Source organism: Pelodiscus sinensis, chromosome 1 (genome assembly GCF_052426305.1).
Source record: "Pelodiscus sinensis isolate ZL-2025 chromosome 1, ASM5242630v1, whole genome shotgun sequence".
NCBI lineage: Eukaryota > Metazoa > Chordata > Testudines > Trionychidae > Pelodiscus > Pelodiscus sinensis.
The window spans coordinates 315,411,899-315,433,960 of record NC_143052.1 but is presented as its reverse complement, the minus strand read 5'-3'; the positions used below and the strand labels follow the sequence as shown (position 1 = coordinate 315,433,960).

The following is a 22,062-nucleotide window of genomic DNA, read 5'->3' as shown; positions in this document are numbered from 1 at the left end:
AAGACTCATAGAGATCTGACTTAATTTGGGCAAAAGTTTTATTCATCCTCCAGCCTACAACTCCGGGTGACAAATGATCAAATCATCATAGCCTGCTATGAAGTAAACATGTGGCAGTTTATCACCAAGTTTGGGTCTTCTCTTCTGGAGGACTGTCAGAAGGTGTTTTGAGCCCTGGTGTAGGAGGGAGCAATGGCTGCCTGAGCAGCACTCCAGTGTACCTCAGATGCAGTGGACAGAGTGCCACATTCCATATGGAGGGCGTCCAGGCTGCTTCTCTCTGCCTCTCTCCCAAAGTGCAACAATCTCTGCAGGATCTCCCCTTCAATGGGGCAGCCCTGTTTGCAGAGTTGACAGACATTAAGCTGCGTGGGTGGAAGGATTCCTTTAATACTCTCCGTCTGTATGTCCCTGAGTTGGCATGTAAGAAATTTAAGCCTCAGACCCAGTATGCTCAGCCTTCCCAACCTCGTATGGACTCAGGCAGAACAAATGTAACGGGATCAGGAAGAGAGAGTCCAAGTCTCACTCTTCTGAACAACCCAACTTGTACTATCCTAAAGTTGCCTCTAAGTGTTGCTTTTGAGGGTATATGGCCAACGTACCTCTCAGACCACCATGTCCTTTCCCTTTAAACTTCTCCCACCAGGACCACCCTTTCTTCTCATCTAGCACTCTAACTATGGATCACTGTGTCCTTAGCCTGGTGGAACAGGGTTGTATGCTCCAGCTATCATGAGACACTCCTGCAGGAAATTGAGGGTTTGCTCAGACTTGGGGAAATGGACTTCCGCATTGCTACAGGAACCAAGTGTTTTATTCCCACTATTTTTTGATCCCAGGTTGGGGGGGGGGGGCAAAGGGAGTTGGTGCCTCCAGCCCATTCTGGACCTGTGACACCTGAACCGTTACCTGGTAAGGCTCTAGTTCATATGGTGCCCCAGGCTTCCATCATCCCTTCCCTGGATCTGGGAGATTGGAACGCCACCCTCAATCTAAAGCAACGTTTCCCAAACTGTGGTTTCCCAGTACCCATCGTTAGGAAAAAATAGCAGATTGGGAAGAGCTTGAAAAGGATCTCACAAAACTAGGTGACTGGGCAACAAAATGATAGATGAATTTTAATGTCTCTAAATGCAAAGTAATGCATATTGGAAAACATAATCCCAACTATGCATATAAAATGAGCAGTAATAACTAATTTACTCTCCATCAAGAGAAATCCTCACCTCAAAAAAGACATTTTGGCCTTGGAAAGGGTTCAGAAAAGGGCAACTAAAATGATTAGGGGTTTGGAACGGGTCCCATATGAAGGTTAAAGCGACTGGGACTTTTCAGTTTAGAAAAGAGGAGATGGGGGATATGATAGAAGTATATAAAATCATGAGTGGTGTGGAGAGGGTGAATAAAGAAAAATAATTTATTAGTTCCCATAATAGAATAACTAGAGGACACCAAATGGAATTAATGGGTAGCAGGTTTAAAACTAATAAAAGGAAGTTCTTCTTCATACAACATGTAGTCAACCTGTGGAACTTCTTGCCAGAAGAGACTGTGAAGGCTAGGAGTATAACAGAGTTTAAAGAGAAGCTAGATAATTTCATGGAGGTTAGGTCCATAAAAGGCTATTAGCCAGGAGATAAACAGAGGCCAGGGACACCATTTCTATCAGAGGCTGGAGAAGGATGGCAGGAGACAAATTGCTTGATCATTGTCTTCGGTCCACCCTCTCTGGGGCACCTGGTGCTGGCCACTGTCGGCAGACAGACTACTGGGCTAGATGGACCTTTGGTCTGACCCAGTATGGCCGTTCTTATGTTTTTATCTTGGACTCTCTAAACTCCACTCAAGTGAAGCAGAAAGGCAAACAACATTAGGAACCCTTAAAAAAGGGTTCCTAATAAGATGGAGAATATCATAATGCCTCTATGTAAATCCATGTTATGCCCACAAATGGAATAGTGTGTGCAAATGTGTTTGCCTTATCTCAAGATATCTTGGAATTGGAAAAAGTTCAGAAAAGAGCAACAAAAAAAATTAGGAATATAGAACAGCTTTGATAGGAGGGGGGAATAACAAGATTGGGACTTTTCAACTTGGAAAAGACAGCTAAGGGGGAAGATGATAGAGGTCTATAAAATCAAGACTGGTGTGGAAAATTTGAATACAAAGTTATTTACTTATTCCCATAACACAAGAACTAGAGATCACCAAACAAAATTAATACGTAGCAGGTTTAAAACAAAAACGGAAGTATTCACACAGTGCACAGTTAATCTGTGGGTCTCCTTGCCAGAGGATGTTATGAAGGCCAGGACATAACAGGGTTCAAAAAAGACCTAGATCTATTCATGGCCGATACGTCCATCAGAGGCTATTAGCCAGAATGGGCAGGTATGGTGTCCTTAGCTTCTGTTTGTCAGAAGCTGGAAATGGGCAATGGGGAATGGATCACTTGATGATTATCTGTTCTCTTCATTCCTTCTGGGCACCTGGCATTGGCCACAGTCAGAAGACAGCATACTGGGCTAAATGGACTTTTGGTCTGACCCAGTTTGGCTGTTACGTCAGTGGTGGCCACCCACTTCAGGCAAAAAGGGGTGCAGATCTGTCCTTTCCTGGATTATTGGCTCATCAGGAGCAACTCCTGCAAAGACTATATGCATGTGGATCTTCTCTGCTTTTTGTTACCACCTTGGCCTGTTGATACGACAAGGTGCAGCACCAGCCATACCCTGCCTTTCTACCTAAGGTGGCCTCTGCTTTTCACATGGGTTAGGATATCTTCCTCCTAGTCTTCTCCACAAAGCCTCATGTGACCACCGAGGAGGGGGACTGCATGCCCTGGATATTTGCAGAGATCTCATGTTCTGCATTGACCGAACAAAGCCACCCCAACTCTTTGTCTCCTTTGCTGAACAAATGAAAGGTCTCCAAGTATCCACACAGTGGGTTTTTATTTGGATAACCTCCTGCATTTAGACATGCTATCAGCTGGCAAGTACTCAAGCTCCTCCTCTCCTCAGGGCTCAGTCAACCAGAGTGAAAGCCTCCTTGATGGCATTCCTCACCAATGTTCGAATGTTGGACACTGGAACGCTGTTCTTCGATGCACTTTTTTACCACCACTACACCCTGATACAACAAGCCTGTGAGGGCGTGGCCTTCAGAGTGGCAGTCAGCATGCCAGTGAACTCCTCCCATCTCTGGACATACTGCTTGCAGTCACCTTGTTGAATTGACATGAGCAATCACTTAAAGAAAAGACAGTTTACCTTTTTCCATAACTAGTGTTCTTTGAGATGTTGCTCATGTCCATTCAACATCCAGCCCTCCTTCTGCACTGTTGGAATTTTCCAGCAAGAAGGAACTTGAGGGAGGCACTCTGTATTGCACAGTATGTGCACGCCACTCCAGGGGTTGTCTGAGCCAGCTCTTCTATGAGTACTGCTAAGGAAAAATCTTATAGCACTGATGCATGTGGTGAGTACATATATCTACATTGAATGGACCTGAGGAACACATCTTGAAGAACACCAGTTACAGAAACAGGCAACTGTTGTTTCTTCTTCGAGTGGTGTTCCCGTAGGTGCTCCACTGTAGGTGTCGGGTCGTCTCCGTGCCCCAGATCAGAGTTTTCTTGAGCAGTGGTCATCTGGACTGTGCATGCATGGCATGCGCCTTGTGCCCTTCATGCTCTTTTGATCTCTCGCAGAGTCTAACTCCCACCAGTTCCTTCTTCGTACAGTCACAAATGGAGCGAGCCTTTTCTCCTTACAGAAATCCTGTCAGGAATAGAATAGTTAGTTAGTTTAGTCTTGTAGTTAGATTTACAGTTTTTATAGTTCTAGTTATAGTTTATTTTAAAGAAAAAAAGTTTGTATGTTGTGCAATTAGCCGTGCCGGGCTCTTCCAGCTTTAAGAAGTGTGCTACATGTGGTGACGCCATGCCAGCTTCGGATGGTCATGCCAAGCGTATCTAGTGTCTTGACGAGGCCCAGGCACCTCAAAAATGTGTCCAGTGTTTGGGCAGGTAAGGACAGGAAGATGAGATTAAAAATGATTTTATTTGACAAAGCGCTTCAGCTGCCGGAGCATTCTCATATATCTTACACTCCACAGTCTCCTAGAGCGGAGAAAAGAAAGGCTCTTTCGGTACTGCCGGCTCCAGCTCGAAAAAGAGCCTTGCAAACTTGGTCTGTACTTTCAGCGCAAGTGAGTGTCGGTGATAAGCCTGGCATGTCAGGCTCAGTGGCACCCAAACATAAGTCACTTTTGGAGTCTAAATCATGACAAAAATCTATAACAGTGCTGTCAACCATTTTAACGTGTACGGTGGTACCGACATCGGCACCTTCTGCGTCGGAGCTATCAACAAACATACCAATGACCTTTGCGCCTGCTACACACGTGCCGACAACCTCGGCACCGACCAGCTCAGCATGAGTATCTTTGGTACCATATGCCTTGTCCAGCTCTCTGGTGCCGAAGAAAGCACCTCATAAATCTGCCTCCATCAGATCAGCGAGTCTGGAACCGCTGATGTTCTCACTGGCACCGTCTTCCGCTCCACCTCTTCCCTGTCATCTGTTTTTATTTGAGGAGAATATGGTTGCATTCCACGTGAACAAGCTAGGCGCCATGCACCTAGGTACTGTTTATCACCATCCCCTCATTATCCTCCTCCTCCTTCAAGGGGATCACCATGCTCACCCCATTCCTCTCACCTACCGCCACATCATCTGGTGTACTATAGAAGCAGTATATCATCTCGGCACATTTCACCAGTTCAGTTTTACCACAGATGACCTAGTCCGACATACTAGAGGAGACATTCTTGGCATGACTCAACCCATCATTGCTGTAATCATTCTGAATATAACTACCCTTGCTGCCACAGTCACCCAATCTCCCGTGCTCTCTCAGCTTCCTCGCAACCTTCACATATTCAGGGAATAACAATGTCACCACCTAATGCACCCTCTGCAGCTCATCATTCAGAACTGGAGGAAGGTCAACTCTCCGAGGCCGCAGAGCACCTACCAGATGTATCACTGACCAATCAGTTGTTGTCATCTGCTGACAAAGCGGTCATACCTGGTGACCAGTCCCCTCCTGACGACCTGAGGCAGTTTCAGGAGCTTTTCAAAAGGGTGGCTGCATCTCAGGACATCACATTAACTGAGGTATCTGAGAAACAACACAGGCTCCTTAAAAACCACCAGGCCTCACAATAGGGAAAAATTGCAATCCCCATAGATGATGCCATCATGGAGGCTGCCAATGAGATATAACAGACCCCAGCTTCGGCAACTCCAACTAACAAAAGAGTTGACAAACGATATTTTGTCCTTCCAAAAGGAACTGATTTCTTATTTTCCCACCCTCAACCAAATTTGTTAGTTGTCGACACTTTTCAACACAGAGCCAAATGACCACAATATAAAAACACAACAGATAAGGATAATAAACATATGAATCTCTTTGGGGGAGAGCTTTATTCTTCAGCCACCTTACTCCTGAGTATAGAAAACTATGCAGTGCTACTCTTCAATCACAACTTTGATAACTACACGAAGTAGTTCTCTCTTAGAACATTTGCCGGACTCTAAAAAAACCCGTATTAAAAGCCATAGTTTAGGAGAGCTATGCCTCCTCCAAACAGCACTCCAAATAGTACTAGACGTTGCTGACACGGCCATCAGAGCTACTGTAACATCACTAGTTATGAGGAAAGCCTCCTGGTTACAATCTGTGGGGGTCCCTCGTGAGCTTCAGTCAAAGGCAGAAGATCTCTCTTGCCAAAAAAAAAATTATTTGCTGAGAAGACGGATGATGTGCTGCATTCCAGCAAAGATTCTAGAGAACAACATTGCATACACTTGGAATGTATGCTCCCCCATTCTGTCATAAACAATCTGTTGCTTTTGATATGGAGTGTGAGTTCTCCTACTCTAGATACCAACATCGCTCTTTTGATCAATCAAGGAGCAAACAACGCCCACAGAGGGAATGCGTACAGGGCGCTTGCAATGCTGGCAACCAGGCGAACAAGCAGCAGGTTGAGGTCTGCAAAATCTCCCCATATTGTATGAAACCTCACACGTTCCTCTGGCCTTCCACCACCATTTGAGGTCTTTTTGTCATCACTGGGTGGCCATCACATCGGACAGTTGGGTCCTCGATATAATAACATCAGGGTACACCATCCCCTTTACCTTGCTTCCCTCTTCCCCCCCCCCCATCCCTCTTCAGGGACCCCTCTCATGAAGACCTATTAAAACAAGAGGTACAGCGACTACTCAGTTTAGGAACAGTGGAAATAGTGCAAGGGTTTCTACTCCCGTTACTTTCTCACACCAAAAAAGACTGGAGGATGGCGGCCTATTTTGGATCTCCTCTAATTGAATTGGTATCTTCAAAAGCAACGATTCAAAATGGTTACCCTCACTTCAATAATCCCAGCTTTAGAGAAAGGAGACTGGTTTGCAACCCTCGACCTGCAGAATGCCTATTTTCACAGAATTATTTATCCCACGCACAGATGGTTCCTACTTTTTGTGGTGGGTACAGATCACTACCAATGCTGAGTACTGCCATTCAGCCTTTTATTGGCACCGGGGACGTTTTCAAAGACTTTAGCTGTTGTCACTGCCTATCTTCTTAGACAAGCCAGGATTATTTTTCCATGCCTTGACAATTGTCTGGTAAAAGGTCCATCAGAAGGGGAGACACAGCGAATGATGGCAACAACCAGGCAAACATTTAATCTCTTGGGTCTTATATTCAATGCACAAATGTCAATGCTACAACCTACACGAACTCTAGAATTCATAGGTGCCAAGCTAGATTCCATATCTGCGAGAACATACCTCCCCATGCAGAGAGTCTAAGCAATCCAAGAACTGGTTACTACTGTTACTCTCAGCCCCACAGTTCCCATACTTACCTGTCTCCAGCTTATGTGTCACATGGCAGCTACAACCTATGTGTTCGATCATGCCAATTTACATCTTTGATGTCTTCAACACTGGCTTGTGACTGTATACGACCATCACAAGAGACAAGTGCAGAGACTGGTCTCCCCTCCACTTCACATCTTAAACTCTCTTACATGGGGACCAATCCCTGCAATCTTCTAGCAGGTGTACCATTTCATTGAAACCAACCGTCTGTACATGTAACTAACGATGCATCCCTCATCAGATGGGCAGCCCACATGAGTGCCATGTCAATACAAGGACTATGGACCACACAAGAGACTACATTACATATCAATTTATTAGAACTCAGAGCTGTGTTCAATGCATGTAAGCATTTCGTTATACATATTCAAGGCAAAAAATGTCAGACTATTGACCGACAACTTATCAACGATATACTACCTAAATTGCCAGGGAGATGCCCGTTCTCATGCTTTATGTAAAGAGGCGGTCCGATTTATGTAACTGGTGCATACGAAACAGAATTACCCTTGTAGCTTCATACTTATCAGGAGTAAACAATATCACAGCAGATATGAATGGGAACTGCACTCTGGTCCTCCAATCCATCTTCCAATGATGGAGTACACCAGAAATCGACTTATTCGATTGCTACATAAACAAGAAGTGTCACCATTACTGCTCCTGAGCAAGCATTGGACTGGAGTCTCTAGGAGACTCATTCTTTCTCAGTTGGAAGGGTCCCTATCATATGCGTTTCCCCCATCCCACTCATTCCCAAGGTGTTGGAAAAGATTGCCAGAGACAGAGATACAGTTATTCTCATAGCACCGATTTGGGCATGACAGATATGGTTTCCTTGTCTGTATCTGATGTCTCTTCAGTCTCCTTACCACCTTCCGATTCAGCACGCTCTTCTAACTCAGAAAAGGGAATCCTTACTTCACCTGCAGCCACATTTTCTCTACCTAACAGCATGGCTCATTGTTGGTTCCACCAGGAACAACTACAGTGCTCGAACCAAATAAAACATGTACTGTTACCCAGCAGAAAACAATCCACCTGAACCACTTATCTTCAAAAGTGGTGTAGATTCCTCTCTTGGGGCTCTAACAAGCATTTAGACCCCAGAACAGCACCATTACATACAGCTTTGGACTACTTACTATCCCTCAAGGATACTGGATTATCCTTTTCCTCTTTAAAGGTACATCTATTAGTGATCACTGCCTCGCACCAACCAGTTTGAAGGGTGGTCACTTTTCGCTCACCCCATCACAAAGAGATTTATAAAGGGCCTTTCAAACTTATATCCACCACGCAGGCTACCACCACCATCATGAAACTTAGAAATGGTTTTGGACACTCTTACCTGGGTACTCGAACCGCTAGCTACTTGTCCATACTCTGTGATGACACTAAAGGTATTTTTTTCTGCTGACAATCATTTCTGCTCACAGAGTCAGTAAGTTGGTAGCCTTAATGGCGGTTCCACCCTACCCTATTTTTAATAGACAATGTAGTACTACGTCCACATCCTTCCGTTGTTCCTAAGATTTGTTCTGACTTTCATATAAGTGAATTCATTGTACTCCCTTCTTTCTACCCTAAGCCACACTCAACTACAAAGGCTGCAATATCTCATTCATTGGATGAATTCAGAGCTCTTGCATTCTAGATAGAAAGGACTCGATCTTTCTGTAAGTGATCATCTGCTCATTTCTACAGCAGAATGCAGTAAGGGATATCCGCTATCATCACAACGCATCTCCAAACTCAGTGTCTCCTGCATTATACAGTGTTATATGTTAAGGAATAAACCGCTACCTCAGACACCTAGAGCACACTTGACAAGGGTGGTGGCGACTTCTACAGCATTTCTTCACCAGGTTCCCCTCAAGGACATCTGCATTGTGGCTACATCTTCCACCAATGACACTTTTATGAAGCCCTATGCAATCTTGCAGGCTCAAACAAAAGACAGTATTGTGGCCTCCATGGTCCTATTGCCTGCTGTCAAACCGTAAATCCGAGGCCCACCTACCACTTATAACTGAGTACTGCTATACATCCACCTACAGTGGAACACCTATGGGGACACTACTCGAAGAAGAGGAAGTTACTCACCTTGGGGCAGTAATGATGGTTCTTTGAGTTGTGTGTCCCCATGTGTGCTCCACTATCCATCCTCCTCCCTGTCTTGGATTCTTTTTCCTTATTATCTTCCAGATACTGGGGCAGGCTCGAGGAACTGGCAGGAGCCGGACAGTGCAAGAGATCAAAAGAGAACGAACAGCATGAGGGGTGTGCTGTGCATGCGCTGTTCTACCGACCACTGTTCAAGAAAACTCTGATCTGTGGCTCTGGGATGACCTGACACCTACAGTGGAGAACCCACGGGGGGACACACCTCAAAGAACCATTGTTACTGCACCAAGGTGAGTAACTTCCTCTTACTTTTTTCCATAACTGGGGTTCAGGATGTGTTGCTCATATCCTTCTTATGACATGCCTTCCTTCCCCAATGTTGAAGTTTCTGGCAAGAAGGAACTGAGGATGGGGGAAGTTGTTGGTACCCTTTATACCATGCTGTGAGAGCACCACTCTAAGTGGTACCGGAGACAGTTGCCTGTGAATACTGCTGAGAGGAAAAAATGTCCGGCACCAGTGACTGTGGCAAGCACACACAAATAATATGGAATGGACATGAGCAACACATCTTGAAGATCACCAGTTACGGAAAAAGGAAATGGTCTTTTCTGAGGATAGCAATCATCTCCTTCAAAGGGTAGAGATTTTAGGATTTGTTCCAGTCTGAAGAGCTATTGATGTTGGGGCATGCTGCAATATAAGCATAGCTCTATATTTCATAGCTTTTTGGAGGAGTAACACTATGTTGAGCATAAGATTGTAGAGATTTGTTTGTTAGGTACCAGTAGTTGGAATGAAGAGGATTTCTTCCTTATTTTTTCTTGAGAAAATTGTTTCATTGCTTCACATTGTTTTGAACCTTTAGTGGATGATACAGGTATCTTGAACTTTTGGAAGATGGCTTTTTATCTGTTTTTGTGGTTTTTTATATACAAAAAAAATACTAATTTTGATTCTTGAGAATAAGTCCTAATGTCTTTTCATGTAATCATGATTGTTGAAAATCAAACTTCTGGTTTACTGCTACTATTCTGTGAAATGAAACCTGAATATGTTAATATATTTCTCCAAATAGATATTGCCCTGGAGGTGATGGACAGTGCATTCTGATGGTCAAGGATCAGGAAGAAGTATCAGACAGTAACACTTATTTGTCGGTAGATACAAATAAATGTACAACACTTGTCAGAAATAATGAAGCAGAGACTCTTATACCACAAGAATTTGATGTGCATCCAGAAATAAAAAATTTCCAGCTTTACAAATTAATTACAACACCCTCTCGAAAAAGTGTTCTGACTTTACCCCAAATGATGTCTGGCCCTGATGTCATAATTGAAGAAATCATGGAAGATGACCAGGAAAGTGAGTTGCTTAATGTTTCTTAATTTGAATATATGATTGTAATCTGTTTATCGTGGCTAGCCTTTTTAGTGCTCCCCTTAATTTTTGGTTGCTTTTTCTGTTTTCCATCCAAGTTCTGGTCTGAATGAGTTCTTGGTCTTGATCATTTCCATTGGCTTCTGTAGCCATCTCCTTCAGAGTATGGTTCACAAGTTTCTGGAGATGGATCCTCCTGGTCTTTTCTCCCAAGTCAGTCTGAGCCTTCCTTCAGGCTAGTGTCTCACTGTAGCCAGTCACCAATTTAAGTGTCTCATGCTGTTCCTAGTTCTTTGAAAGATTGAAGATATGTATTACACATGTGTGTGCATACTCTGTGAACTGAAGTCAGAGACATTTTCTTCATAATACTAATGTGGGTGACCCTTGAGTACTGTGGTCCATAGCTCCTGCCATAGCTAATTAAGGGCAGTTCTATCCCTAACACCTCTCAATTCTTCTCAATGACCATGACTTGAGTTGGAGCTTTCAGTGTGGTATTTTACTGAACAGTCTGTGTGACAGTATTTTGAGATATTGCTGTGTGTAGTTAGTAAGCAATTAATGATAGTTAGTTATAGTAATACCCAGGGCGTGTGAGGGCGCGTTGGGGGTCCCCCGTCTCCTGCACCCCGAAATGGCACAAACAGACTCCACCAGCCAGTGGAATTGAGGGTGGTTTATTGCTCCTCCAGGTTACAGCATAGCACAGATGTAATCTGGTTACAGGAACTGGGGGCTAAGAGGCCTCAGTGCCCCCCTTGACATAGGGGAATCCTAGCCCCCTCCCCAGTTCCTTCTCCCCTGCTTTCCAGCCAGGAACTAACTCACTCTCCTCCAGCCCTGCCCCCCAGCCAGGGCAGCATTCCACCTTCCTTTGTTCCTCTCCATGGGGGCCACCTGGCCAAACCAGTTGGGATACCCTCTTTGCATAGTGACTCATCGCTTGTCTGCTCTGTGGAACTACAGACAGCAGCCAGAGAGTTAGCAGTTTATCCCCCACTACGTCACGCCAGGGCTCGACAAACTATAGAATCTACTTGCCCGTGGCGAGTAGATTTCAGCCACACGCACCGTTTATCGGCAGCGCACTCATGCGCAATGCGGCTCTTTCGCATGCGCAGTGCGGGGCTGGCAAGCGGCTTTCACCGCCATTTGCCAAGCCCTGATAATACCTTTAGGTTTAGTTATCACTAGAAGATTTACCTGGCATTAATTTGGTAATTTTTGTTTTGGGAAAATAAAGTGAAAATATATATGCTTCATTGAAATTATTGCTCTGGGGTGGGGCTGGGAATGAGGCATTCAGTGTGCAGGCTTCCCCAGAGAAAGAGGACTTACCCCAGCCCTCTCTCACCAAGCAGCTGGGGGAGAGGTGAGAAGAACCTCTTCATGGCCACAGCAGCTCCAGCGGGCATAGCTGGAGGAAGAGTGCATGTCTCCCCACTGGAGCAGATGCAGGTTCACCTGCCCCCTGTGCTCCCCGGTCACAATGAGGTATTCAGCAACATACACTTTCACTCCCTGACAAAGGGGAACAGACAGCAACATCCCCATATATATTGGGGGGAGAGCTTCAGCCCTTCCCCATCCTCCCTGGGGAGTGGGAGGCTAGGGGCTGGAACAATCCCAGAAGGGGGACACGCCCCGAGGCAGCCCCTTTCACCTACCTGTCGATTTTTTTCTCTTTTTCTGTATGCTTGTATGTGTCCTTGAACAAATTTGGGGCGGGGGGGGGGGGGGGTGCTTCAGAGACACACCCTGAGCTTCCCTAAAGGGCATCAGAAGGATGGGAGGCTTGGGGTTGGAGTAGTCCTGAAATGGAGCAGGGGGGTGGCATGCCCCCAGCTAGCCCCTTTCACATGTCTGGTGATTCTGTCTCTTCTTCATTGGGGAGTAGTGTCCCCGAGGGTGCTCCACTCGAAGTGCTGGGCTCATCCCGGCACCTCAAACCGGAGATTCTTCACCAGTAGTAGCCCTACCGGACTGTGCTCCAGCTGTCTCGCGCTGTTACAGCTGAGCACGGTCCGGTTTGTCAGTTTCCTTTCAATCGTTTGCGGCCGCAGACAGAGTTAGGACGTGCTCCCTTTCCAGCCTGAGGGAAACGGCGTTTACTTCAAAGAATTTAGTTTTGTCACTCGGCAGTTCATTAGTGTTAGTATAGTTGTTAATAGTTACAGAGAAGAGGGCCATGCCTGGTTTCAAGAAACGTACACCATGCCAGGATGCCATGCCTGCGCCCGATGGACACTCACGGTGCATCGAATGTCTAGGGGACGGGCACATTGTGTAGAAGTGCTCCCACTGCATGAAACTGAGGCTGAGGGTGACTTTATTAATAAAGCCCTCCAGACTCCCGGCGTGAATGAGCTGTCCTCTGCTGCCTCGGAGACTCATGCAGCTCATTTACTCCTTAAGGAGCCTCTCCACAAGCCGGCTAGACCCTCAGAGAGAGTGAGTGTGGGTGACAGACCGGGCACCTCTGGCATGTTGCTGAGGCACCCCGCTGAGAAGATGGGCAAGGGTTGCAGTGCTTTGGCCCTGAGCCTTGCCCAGCCCAAAGACCTGATACATACAAAGGGCTGCGGGTGGAGTTGGCACCGGCAACTGCTCCAGCGGCCACTCTGAAGCTGGCAATGGCGGCACCGGCTTATGCGGCACATGCACAGACGACCGCAGCTTTGCCGGCACCTACAGCTGCGGTGCCGGTGGCTTTAACCACGCTCTCCACGGTGCCGCAAGGACTAGCACCAGCACCGCAGGCAGGCATTGGCACCCCGCAACTCTCTACACCGGCAAAGCCTCCTCCTGCACCGATACAGCTGTCAGCTCCTGCGGCACCGCTGATTCACCTGCATAGCAGCTGTTCAATCGAGGCTGCTTCATTACTGGCCAGTCCATTACAAACCTCACCGTCTTCCCTTATCAATTGTTCGGTGTCGACCAAGGCACAACATAAATCAGGATGTGTTCGGACACCTTCTCTCACCCCAGAACAAGCTGTGTTCTCTCCGGGACCCTTGTCACCGGCTTCATCTTACTTGGGCAGCCATCACCACGCTCCTCGTTATGCCTGCACCAGAGACCACTACTATAGGTCACCTTGTTTGCCATCACGTCAATACTACCAACCTCACTATTCTCAATCTCCAGCTCATTAGTCTATCAGATCTATTTAACCAAGGTCCTCAAGACCCTCAGGATATTCACATCGATACAGAGCACCCAGAGGATACTCTCCAAAACGCTCCCCGACTCACCATCTGGGATATGACCATCATTCCTCTCATAGCAGACGATATCCATGTTTGCGATCTCCGCAGTCCAGTTGCCCGGCATCTCCACTTCATGTACCCCCTCCTGCAGCTCTACCAGCACCTGAGGAGGACACTACCTCAGTTCTTAACCACGGCAAACAAGAGGACAATCACATGCCAAGCAGGGAATCACGGAGCCCTGATTCTCCTGCCAGTCACTCATTCTCGGATGACGCAGTCTTCCCTGGAGAGTTACTTCTGACAAAAGACCATAAGCAATTTCAGAAGCTCTCCAAGAGGGTTGCTCAATCTCAGGGCGTTCAAACTACGGATGTACAGCAAAAGCAACACCCTTTGCTGAAGAACTTACAACCTTCACAAAAATCGAAAGCGGCGCTCCCCTTTGAGCCTATTTTGGAGATTGCCAGTGATATCTGGCAGACTCCAGCTACTTCCTTGCCAACCAATAAAAGCTCGAATAAGAAATATTTTATAAGCCAGAAGTGTATGGAGTTCTTGTTTACTCACTCACAGCCCAATTCTCTCATCATGGACGCCGCACAACAGAGATCCAAGATGATGCAAACTAAAAACACCGCAAATGACAAAGAGGCTAAGTGCCTAGACGTTTTAGGCAGAAAAGCATACTCTTCTGCCACTTCAGCTCTCCGAATGTGTAATTACATGGCTCTCCTCGAAAATCATGATTCTGACAATTATTCAAAATTAGTCCCTCTTCTAGAACATTTACCCGACTCTAAGCGTTAAATTTTAAAACGGTAATACAGGAGGGCTACACAACAGCTCGAACAGTGCTGCAGATTGCACTTGATACAGCCGACGCAGGGGCTAGAGCCACAACTACTGCTGTAGTCATGCATTGTGCGTCTTGGTTACATCAAGCCACTGCCCCGAAAGATCTATTAAACAAGGTAGAAGACTTACCTTTTGATCGCCAGTCACTGTTTGCTCAATCCACCAATCAGGTGTTCCACTCGGGCAAAGACTCCCACACGACGTCGAGAACACTGGGGATATACACGCCTCCGTATAAGCGCAAGAGATATACGCCCTATATCTTACGCGACATTCCGTCCCAGACCATACAAGCAGCAGAGGCCAAGACAGCGCCAACAGAAACGATGACGACAACCTAACAAGGCACCCAGCCACCAGCAAGGGCGGCAGCAAGTTTGACGTGTCAGTCGAGGGACTACGTATTACCCCTTTGATGGAGGCTCTACACAATTCGCAAGCTTTATTCCATCACTGCTTTATTCTTATCAACACTGTTGGTCTCTGATTTCCACCGACCGTTGGGTCAAAGGCAGTCACTTTGAAAGGATATGCCATTCCTTTCAAATCAATCCTGGACCCCTCTCATGAGACTCTTCTACAGAAAGAGGTTTCTCGTCTACTTACCAGTGGAGAGGGTAGCCATTCAGTTCTGAGGGAAAGGTTTTTACTCTGTGTACTTCCTCACCCAGAAGAAGTCAGGTGGTTGGAGACCTATCCTGGACCTACGTCAGCTCAACTGTCGCCACGGAAACAGAAATTCAAGATGGTTACGTTAGCCTATCATCCCAGCTCTCAACAAAGGGGATTGGTTCGCGTCCCTCAACCTGCAGGACGTCTATTTTCATATAACGATTCATCCAGCCCACAGGCGATTCCTTTGTTTTGTAGTGGGCACAGAACATTACCTATATCGGGTGTTACCCTTCGGTCTTTCAGCAGCACCACGAGTGTTTTCCAAGACCCTAGCAGTGGTGGCTGCTTACCTTCGACATCTCTATCATGATTTTCCCGTATCTCGACGACTGCCTATTAAAGGCCCCTATCCTCGATGAGGCTATACGGGCAATTGCCACTACCACGGCAGTGTTCAAGGCTTTGGGGCTCATAATCAACTTTGAGAAGTCGTCCTTGACACCGAGTCATGACCTAGAATTCATCGTCGCGAGGTTCGATGCACTGAACGCAAGGGTATACTTACCGACAAGAAGATTCGAATTGATCTGAGATTTGGTTCAGACTGTGTCAACTGCTCCCAAATCCTGCATACTTACCTGCCCAACAGCTGCTCGGGCATATGGCCACCACCACATATGTGATGTCACACGCAAGACTTCACCTGTGCAGCCTCCAGCCCTGCCTATTCACTGTTTACACACCGAGTGTACATGGCACAAACAGAACAGTCTCTATTCCCAAGCATGTCAGGACTTTGATAGCATGGTGGGACAGCCCCAAAATTTGCTAGCAGGGGTCCCCTTTCACGGACAGAAACCCTCAATGCAGATCACAATGGACGCTTCCTTGATCGGTTGGGGTGGCCATCTACAAGAGCATCAGGTTCAGGGGCTCTGGACGCCCCAGGAATCCTTACAGCACGTAAATTTTCTCGAGTTGCGAGCTGTATTCAACACCTGCAAGCAACACTTCCTTCACATGATCTGAGGTCTTATGATTCAGTTTCTCACCGACAATATATGCACAGTTTACTATATCAACAGGCAAGGCAGCGCATGCTCCCGCCCCCTTTGCGCAGAGGCTATCCGTCTGTGGAACTGGGCAGTCCGACACGGTATAACCCTTACTGCATCATACCTTCCCGGCAAGGACAATGTCATCGCCGATACCCTCAGCAGACACTTCCTTTCCCAACATGAATGGGAGTTACACAACAAAGTTGTTCGCTATCTTTTCCATCTCTGTGTGTTCCCAAGTATAGACCTCTTTGCCAACCGTCACAATAGAAAGTGCCATTGTTATTGCTCGTGAGCAGACTTTGGCACGGATTCCTTGGGGGATGCTTTCCTACTCGACTGGAGTCGTCACCATCTGCTCTGCGCTTTTCCTCCTCTTTCTCTCATTCTGAAGTCATTGGAGAAGATAAATTTGGAGGGCGCAGCAGTAATTTTCATAGCACCCTTTTGGCCTCGACAGACTTGGCTGATGCGATTGTTGAGAATGTCGGTGGCTCAGCCACAATAACTACCGAGGCTGTCCAAATTGCTTTCTCAACAACATGGTACGATGGTGCATCCGGACATCGATCGCATGCACCTGACGGCATGGCTCCTAACTGGCGCCAACTGCCAGAAATGACCTGCTCTCGGGCAGTGAGACACGTGCTGATAAACAGCAGGTGCCACACCTCTTGCAAGACCTACCTCTATAAATGGTATCAGTTTCAATCTTGGCGTGCAGCGAGGAATCTTGACCCTCTGTTCTTACCTGCCCAGCAGGTGCTCGATTACATTCTGCACCTAAAGACTGCAGGGTTGGCAATTGCTTTGCTTAGTTCACCTGGCAGCAATCTCGGCCTTCTGTCTTCCCATCGACGATCATTCGCTATTCGCCTATCTGCTCACTAAAAGCTTTTTAAAGGGGCTCGGGAATCTGTATCTAGCTTACAAGATTCCACCAGGGATGTGGGACCTGGCCTTAGTATTGGACGCTCTGACTTGCCCTCCCTTTGAGCCACTTGCGATGTATGACTTACGCATGCTCACGATGAAGGTGACATTCCTGCTTGCAATGACTTCAGCACTCCGAGTCAGTGAATTGGCAGCTCTATCCGTCGACCCACCGTACACACTATTCTCTGAGCATGAGTAGTGCTCAGTATCCACCCCCCTCTTCCTGCTGAAGGTGAATTCTCCTTTTCATATAAACGAGCTCATAAGCCTGCCAACATTCTATCTAAAACCACATTCTTCACCAGAAGACTCACGACTACATATGCTCAACGTCAGGCGAGCATTGGCCTTGTACCTGGACTGAACGCGTGCTTTCAGGAAGTCTTGGCATCTTTTTCTATCCATGGCTGAGCATTTGAAAGGCCAACAGCTCTCCGCATAATGTATTTCTAACATAATTGTCTCTTGCATCACACGTTGTTACGCCCTACAGCATGAACCTTTACCGAGACGACCTCATGCCCACTCCATCAGAGGCATGGCCGCATCCACTGCTTACCTTAAAGGTGTACCCTTGCAGGACGTATGCCGTGCAGCAACTTGGTCATCTGCTCTTACCTTCACCAGACACCATACCCTCGTGAAAACATTGAAGAATGATTCAGCAGTGGCGCAAGCAGTTCTGGCCACAGGGCAGAGGCCATAAGTCCGAAGCACAGCAGTAACATTGGACCACTGCTGTGTACTCATCTCTAGTGGAGCACCCTCGGGGACTCTACTCGACAAAGAAGAGAGAGTTACTCACCTTGTGCAGTAACATCTGTTGTTCGAGATGTGCCCTACCGTGGGTGCTCCACGTTCCACTCTCCTCCTTGTTTTGGAGCTTCTGTTTTTATTTTTCAGATGCTTCCGGTTGGGAGGAAACTGACAAGCCAGACCGCGCTCAGCTGTAATGGCGTGAATGGTGCGAGACAGCAGGAGTGCATGCACAGTCTGGCATGGCTACTGCTGATGAAGAGTCTCCAGTTTGTGGTGCCAGGACAAGCCCAGCACCTCAAGTGGAGCACCCACGGGGGGGACACATCTCGAAGAACAGACGTTACTGCACAAGGTGAGTAATTCCTTTTTCTGTGTGGTTTTATGAGAGACAATTCCATTCTGGACACATCCTGTTTTCCTGGCACAACCAAGCCTTTACCTTGCTTTAAGTTCTGATAAGAGGAAACTGTGTACCAAATTTGGTGGTCCTAGTTCTTACCATTTAGGAGGAGTTCTTGAACTGATACACACTCACAGACAGACAAACTAAAATTTTAGCAGATAGGCATTGGTGAAGGCATCCCAATCTCAACACTGCCTATTTTATGTGGTGACTATCCCTAATAGTGACCCCCCACTCAAAGACCTCATTGTGCCTGGAGGAGGGGCACATTAAAGAAAGGAGCTTCTTTCTGTAATTTGTTCAAAAGGAGAATATTGGTGCAAAGAGTTTTGCACCTTCTGGAGCATGCCACGGGATCTGGTTCAGCACTGGGGATCTCCACAGTTTCTTATGCTGAAGAGAACTTATGAACTGACATGAGATGGTGTTCCAGACATGAAGTTGAATATCTTTTAGGAGGAAGAAAAATTGTTCTTCCTTTGGTCTTCTGAGGAAAAGTTTTCAGAAAATTACCTAGAGCTATTCTAGAGAGTATTCCTTCTCTTTTAAGAGGAACACAGGCTGGCACAAGGATTGCTCAGGCACATAAGATAGAGGTGGGCCATCTAACTACTGTCTGGTCAAGTTGACATTTGCTGTGTACCATCACTTACGGTACTCATAGGATGTCCATGGAGTCTGGAACTGACCACATTGATGTCTGTACTATGTCATTGGCTTACCCATGCAGCTTCAGACCTCTGCCTTCCTATTTCTTATTCTCCTGTAATTCAGTGCCATTCAGCTGCCAGAATGGCTTCTACTGTGTCCTCATCACTACCTGATCTAGTTACAGAGTTACCTCTGTCATCAGCAGCTTTGTTGGGTCTGCCCAGAGCTCTGAGTGCACGCTGGAGATCTGCTTCCCCGCTGGTACTAAGTGGTCTATTGGTGTAGATACTGACTTTGGAATTAATGATGACACAGGATCAATTCCTGGTAGAGCTTTGGTACCAATAACTTTTCTGATACCAGCTGGGAGTGTGATGCCCCTTGGAGTATTCAAGGTATCTACTACTACTTTATCATCCTTGTTACCAGTGTATCCTGCCTATTGGAGTCGTTATGAGGGTGGTTGCTTGTTTCATCGGGGTGGCTTCTGTGTTGCCCTTTGACATCAAGGGTTCAGCAAGATAAGACATTTTCTCCCTCACTGTTGCTTTTGAACACAGCTCACAAAAATTTGAAAGCTCCTGTGGATCACTGTTGGCTCAAAGGTTAGTACCACTTCTGCAGTAGCGTATGCACAGAAGCACTGGCCTGGTGTGTACTGACCATCAATGCCCTAAACTTGTCCTCTGTAGCCTCCTTGTAATCCTTAGGCCATTACTTCATAGGCAAGGTCCTGGCCTTCAGTCTTGGGTAAAGTCTCCAATATTGTCCATAGTATCCCTTCTTCAGCCACCTACATTGCAGAAAGAGACTGAAGTTACTCTCTTTGAAGTGGTTCAGCCTGAACTGTGCATTTAGGAACAAGAATCTCCATTGGCCCTGCTTCCTTCCTCATGCCAGTTTCCTCAACTGGAATTTTAAGTCTTATCAGGATCTCCTAAGATGGGTGGTTACTATCTTAGGGTATGTCTACACTACAACACTAATTCGAACGAACTTAATTTAAATTAGTTAATTCGAACTAAGCTAATTTGAACTAGTGCATCTAGACCTAAAAACTAGTTGGAATTAGCATTTTTCTAATTCGAACTAGCATGTCCACATTGAGTGGACTCTGAACCGAGGTTAAGGCTGGCCGGAAGCAGTGCCGGCAGGGCATCAGGTTAGGACTTAGAGCATGGAGCTGCTGTCTCAGGCTAGCCAAGGGCTGTGGTTAAAGGGACCCGACCCCCACCCCGGACAGACTCGATGAGGGACAGCAAAGCAGTCCTGGCTTGGAGTGCCCTGAATGCCCACACTTGGCACATTACAGCACTCGGCCATCAGCCCGGCTGCACTTGCTGCAGGCTGCCATCTGGGAGGGTCAATCGGGGGGGCTGCAGGAGAGCTTCCACCCCGAGGAGCCCACAGACCCACCCCAGTCCCCCCCATCGGGGGCTCGTACCTCATTCCTCCCTCACCTCCTTCCACTTACTCCTCCCTAGCCCCCCTTCCTGATGTACAAAATAAAGGACACGTGTGTTCAAAAATAGAAACTCTCTTTATTGAACAAAACTCAGGGAGACTGGGGAAAAGGAGGTGGGAGAGGGGAAGGGAGAGAGTGGGAGAGGGGAAGAGGAAACCTAGGAGGAGAGAACTGGAAGGGGGAAGCCAAGGGAAGGAGGAGGAGGGGAAGTATCAAACTATGGTACGCCATATCTTCAGTACTGTGTACAGATGTGATCTCCTCACCCCAGAAAAGATATTTTGGCCTTGGAAAAGGTTCAGAAAAGGGGTTTGGAACAGGTCCTATATGAAGAGAGGCTAAAGAGACTGGGACTTTTCAGCTTAGAAAAGAGGAGACTGAGGGGGGGGGATATGATAGAGGTCTATAAAAGCATGAGTGGTGTGTAGAGAGTGCATAAAGAACAGTTCTTCATTAGTTCCCATAATAGAAGCACTAGAGGACACCAAATGAAATGAATGGGTAGCAGGCTTCAAACTAATAACAGAAAGTTCTTCTTCACAAAGCAAATAATCAACCTGTGGAACTCCTTGCTGCAGGAGGCTGTGAAGGCTAGAACTAGAACAGAGTTTAAAGAGAAGTTAGATAAATTGATGGAGGTTGGGTCCATGGAGTGGTATTAGCCAGAAGGTAGAAATGGTGTCCCTGGCCTCTGTTTGTGGAAGGCTGGAGATGGATGGCACGAGACAAATGGCTTGGTCATTGTCTTCGGTCCATCCCCTCCAGGGTACCTAGTGTTGGCCGCTGTCGGCAGACAGGCTACTGGGCTAGATGGACCTTTGGTCTGACCCAGTACGGCCGCTCTTATGTTCTAAGCTCAGGGCTTAGGGTCAGGAGTCTCACTGGACCAACCTGATTTTCATGCAAACCTGCTCCTGGGTGGCCAGGCTGGCAGCTCTCCTGCCCTAGACGGCAACTTTCCTGTGCCTGGTGCAGAGGTCGTGGATGAGGTCCACGATCTCCGCACTAGACCAGGCGGGCGCCCACCTTTTGCGGCCCCGGGCAGGCTCCTGGGAGCCGCCAGCCTGGTCCTGGGAAGAGGCGGAGGCCTGGGTGGCAGCGGGTGGCTGGCTTGTGCCCTGCCAGGTGCAGGGTCTGTTGGCTGGGTACTGGCAGGCTTGCACCTGGCACGGGCACCGTAGCCAGATCTTGCCCCTTCAAGGGCTTTGGGGCCGGGAGGGGGGCAGAAGAGTTTCCCTGGTGGTGCCCAGAGTGGCCACCAAGGCAAGCTGGGGAGGGCTAGCCTCCCACTAGTTCAAATCAAGTGGCCACACAGCCCTTAATTCGAACTAGGCATTAGTCCTCGTAGAATGAAGTTTACCTAGTTCGAATTAAGCGCTCCGCTAGTTCGAATTAAGTTCTAACTAGCGGTTTGTATGTGTAGCGCCTATTAAAGTTAATTCGAACTAACGTCGAATTGGCTTGTGCTGCTGCCTCTGGTACAAAGGCCGCAGTGTGGGGTAGCAGCATTTCTTCCCTGGGGAGCAGGTCAAGGCTCCCAGATCTGGTGCAAACCGGAACTGAGCCAGGCTGCCTGCCTGCCCAGCTCCTAATACACTTTAAATGCAGACCCCTAGCAGGGGTAGGT

General features: G+C 47.2%; 1 protein-coding gene across 2 annotated transcripts in view; it reads left to right on the top strand.

Annotated features, from left to right (window-relative positions):
• The window catches only part of RNF17 (ring finger protein 17), a 218,453-nt gene that overhangs the window by 36,169 nt on the left and 160,222 nt on the right, over positions 1–22,062 (top strand). For both annotated transcript variants that reach the window (XM_089775614.1, XM_089775613.1), the window contains exon 8: positions 10,171–10,460. In XM_089775614.1, the coding sequence (XP_089631740.1) occupies positions 10,171–10,460 (290 nt within the window). The remainder of the gene's footprint in view (positions 1–10,170; positions 10,461–22,062) is intronic.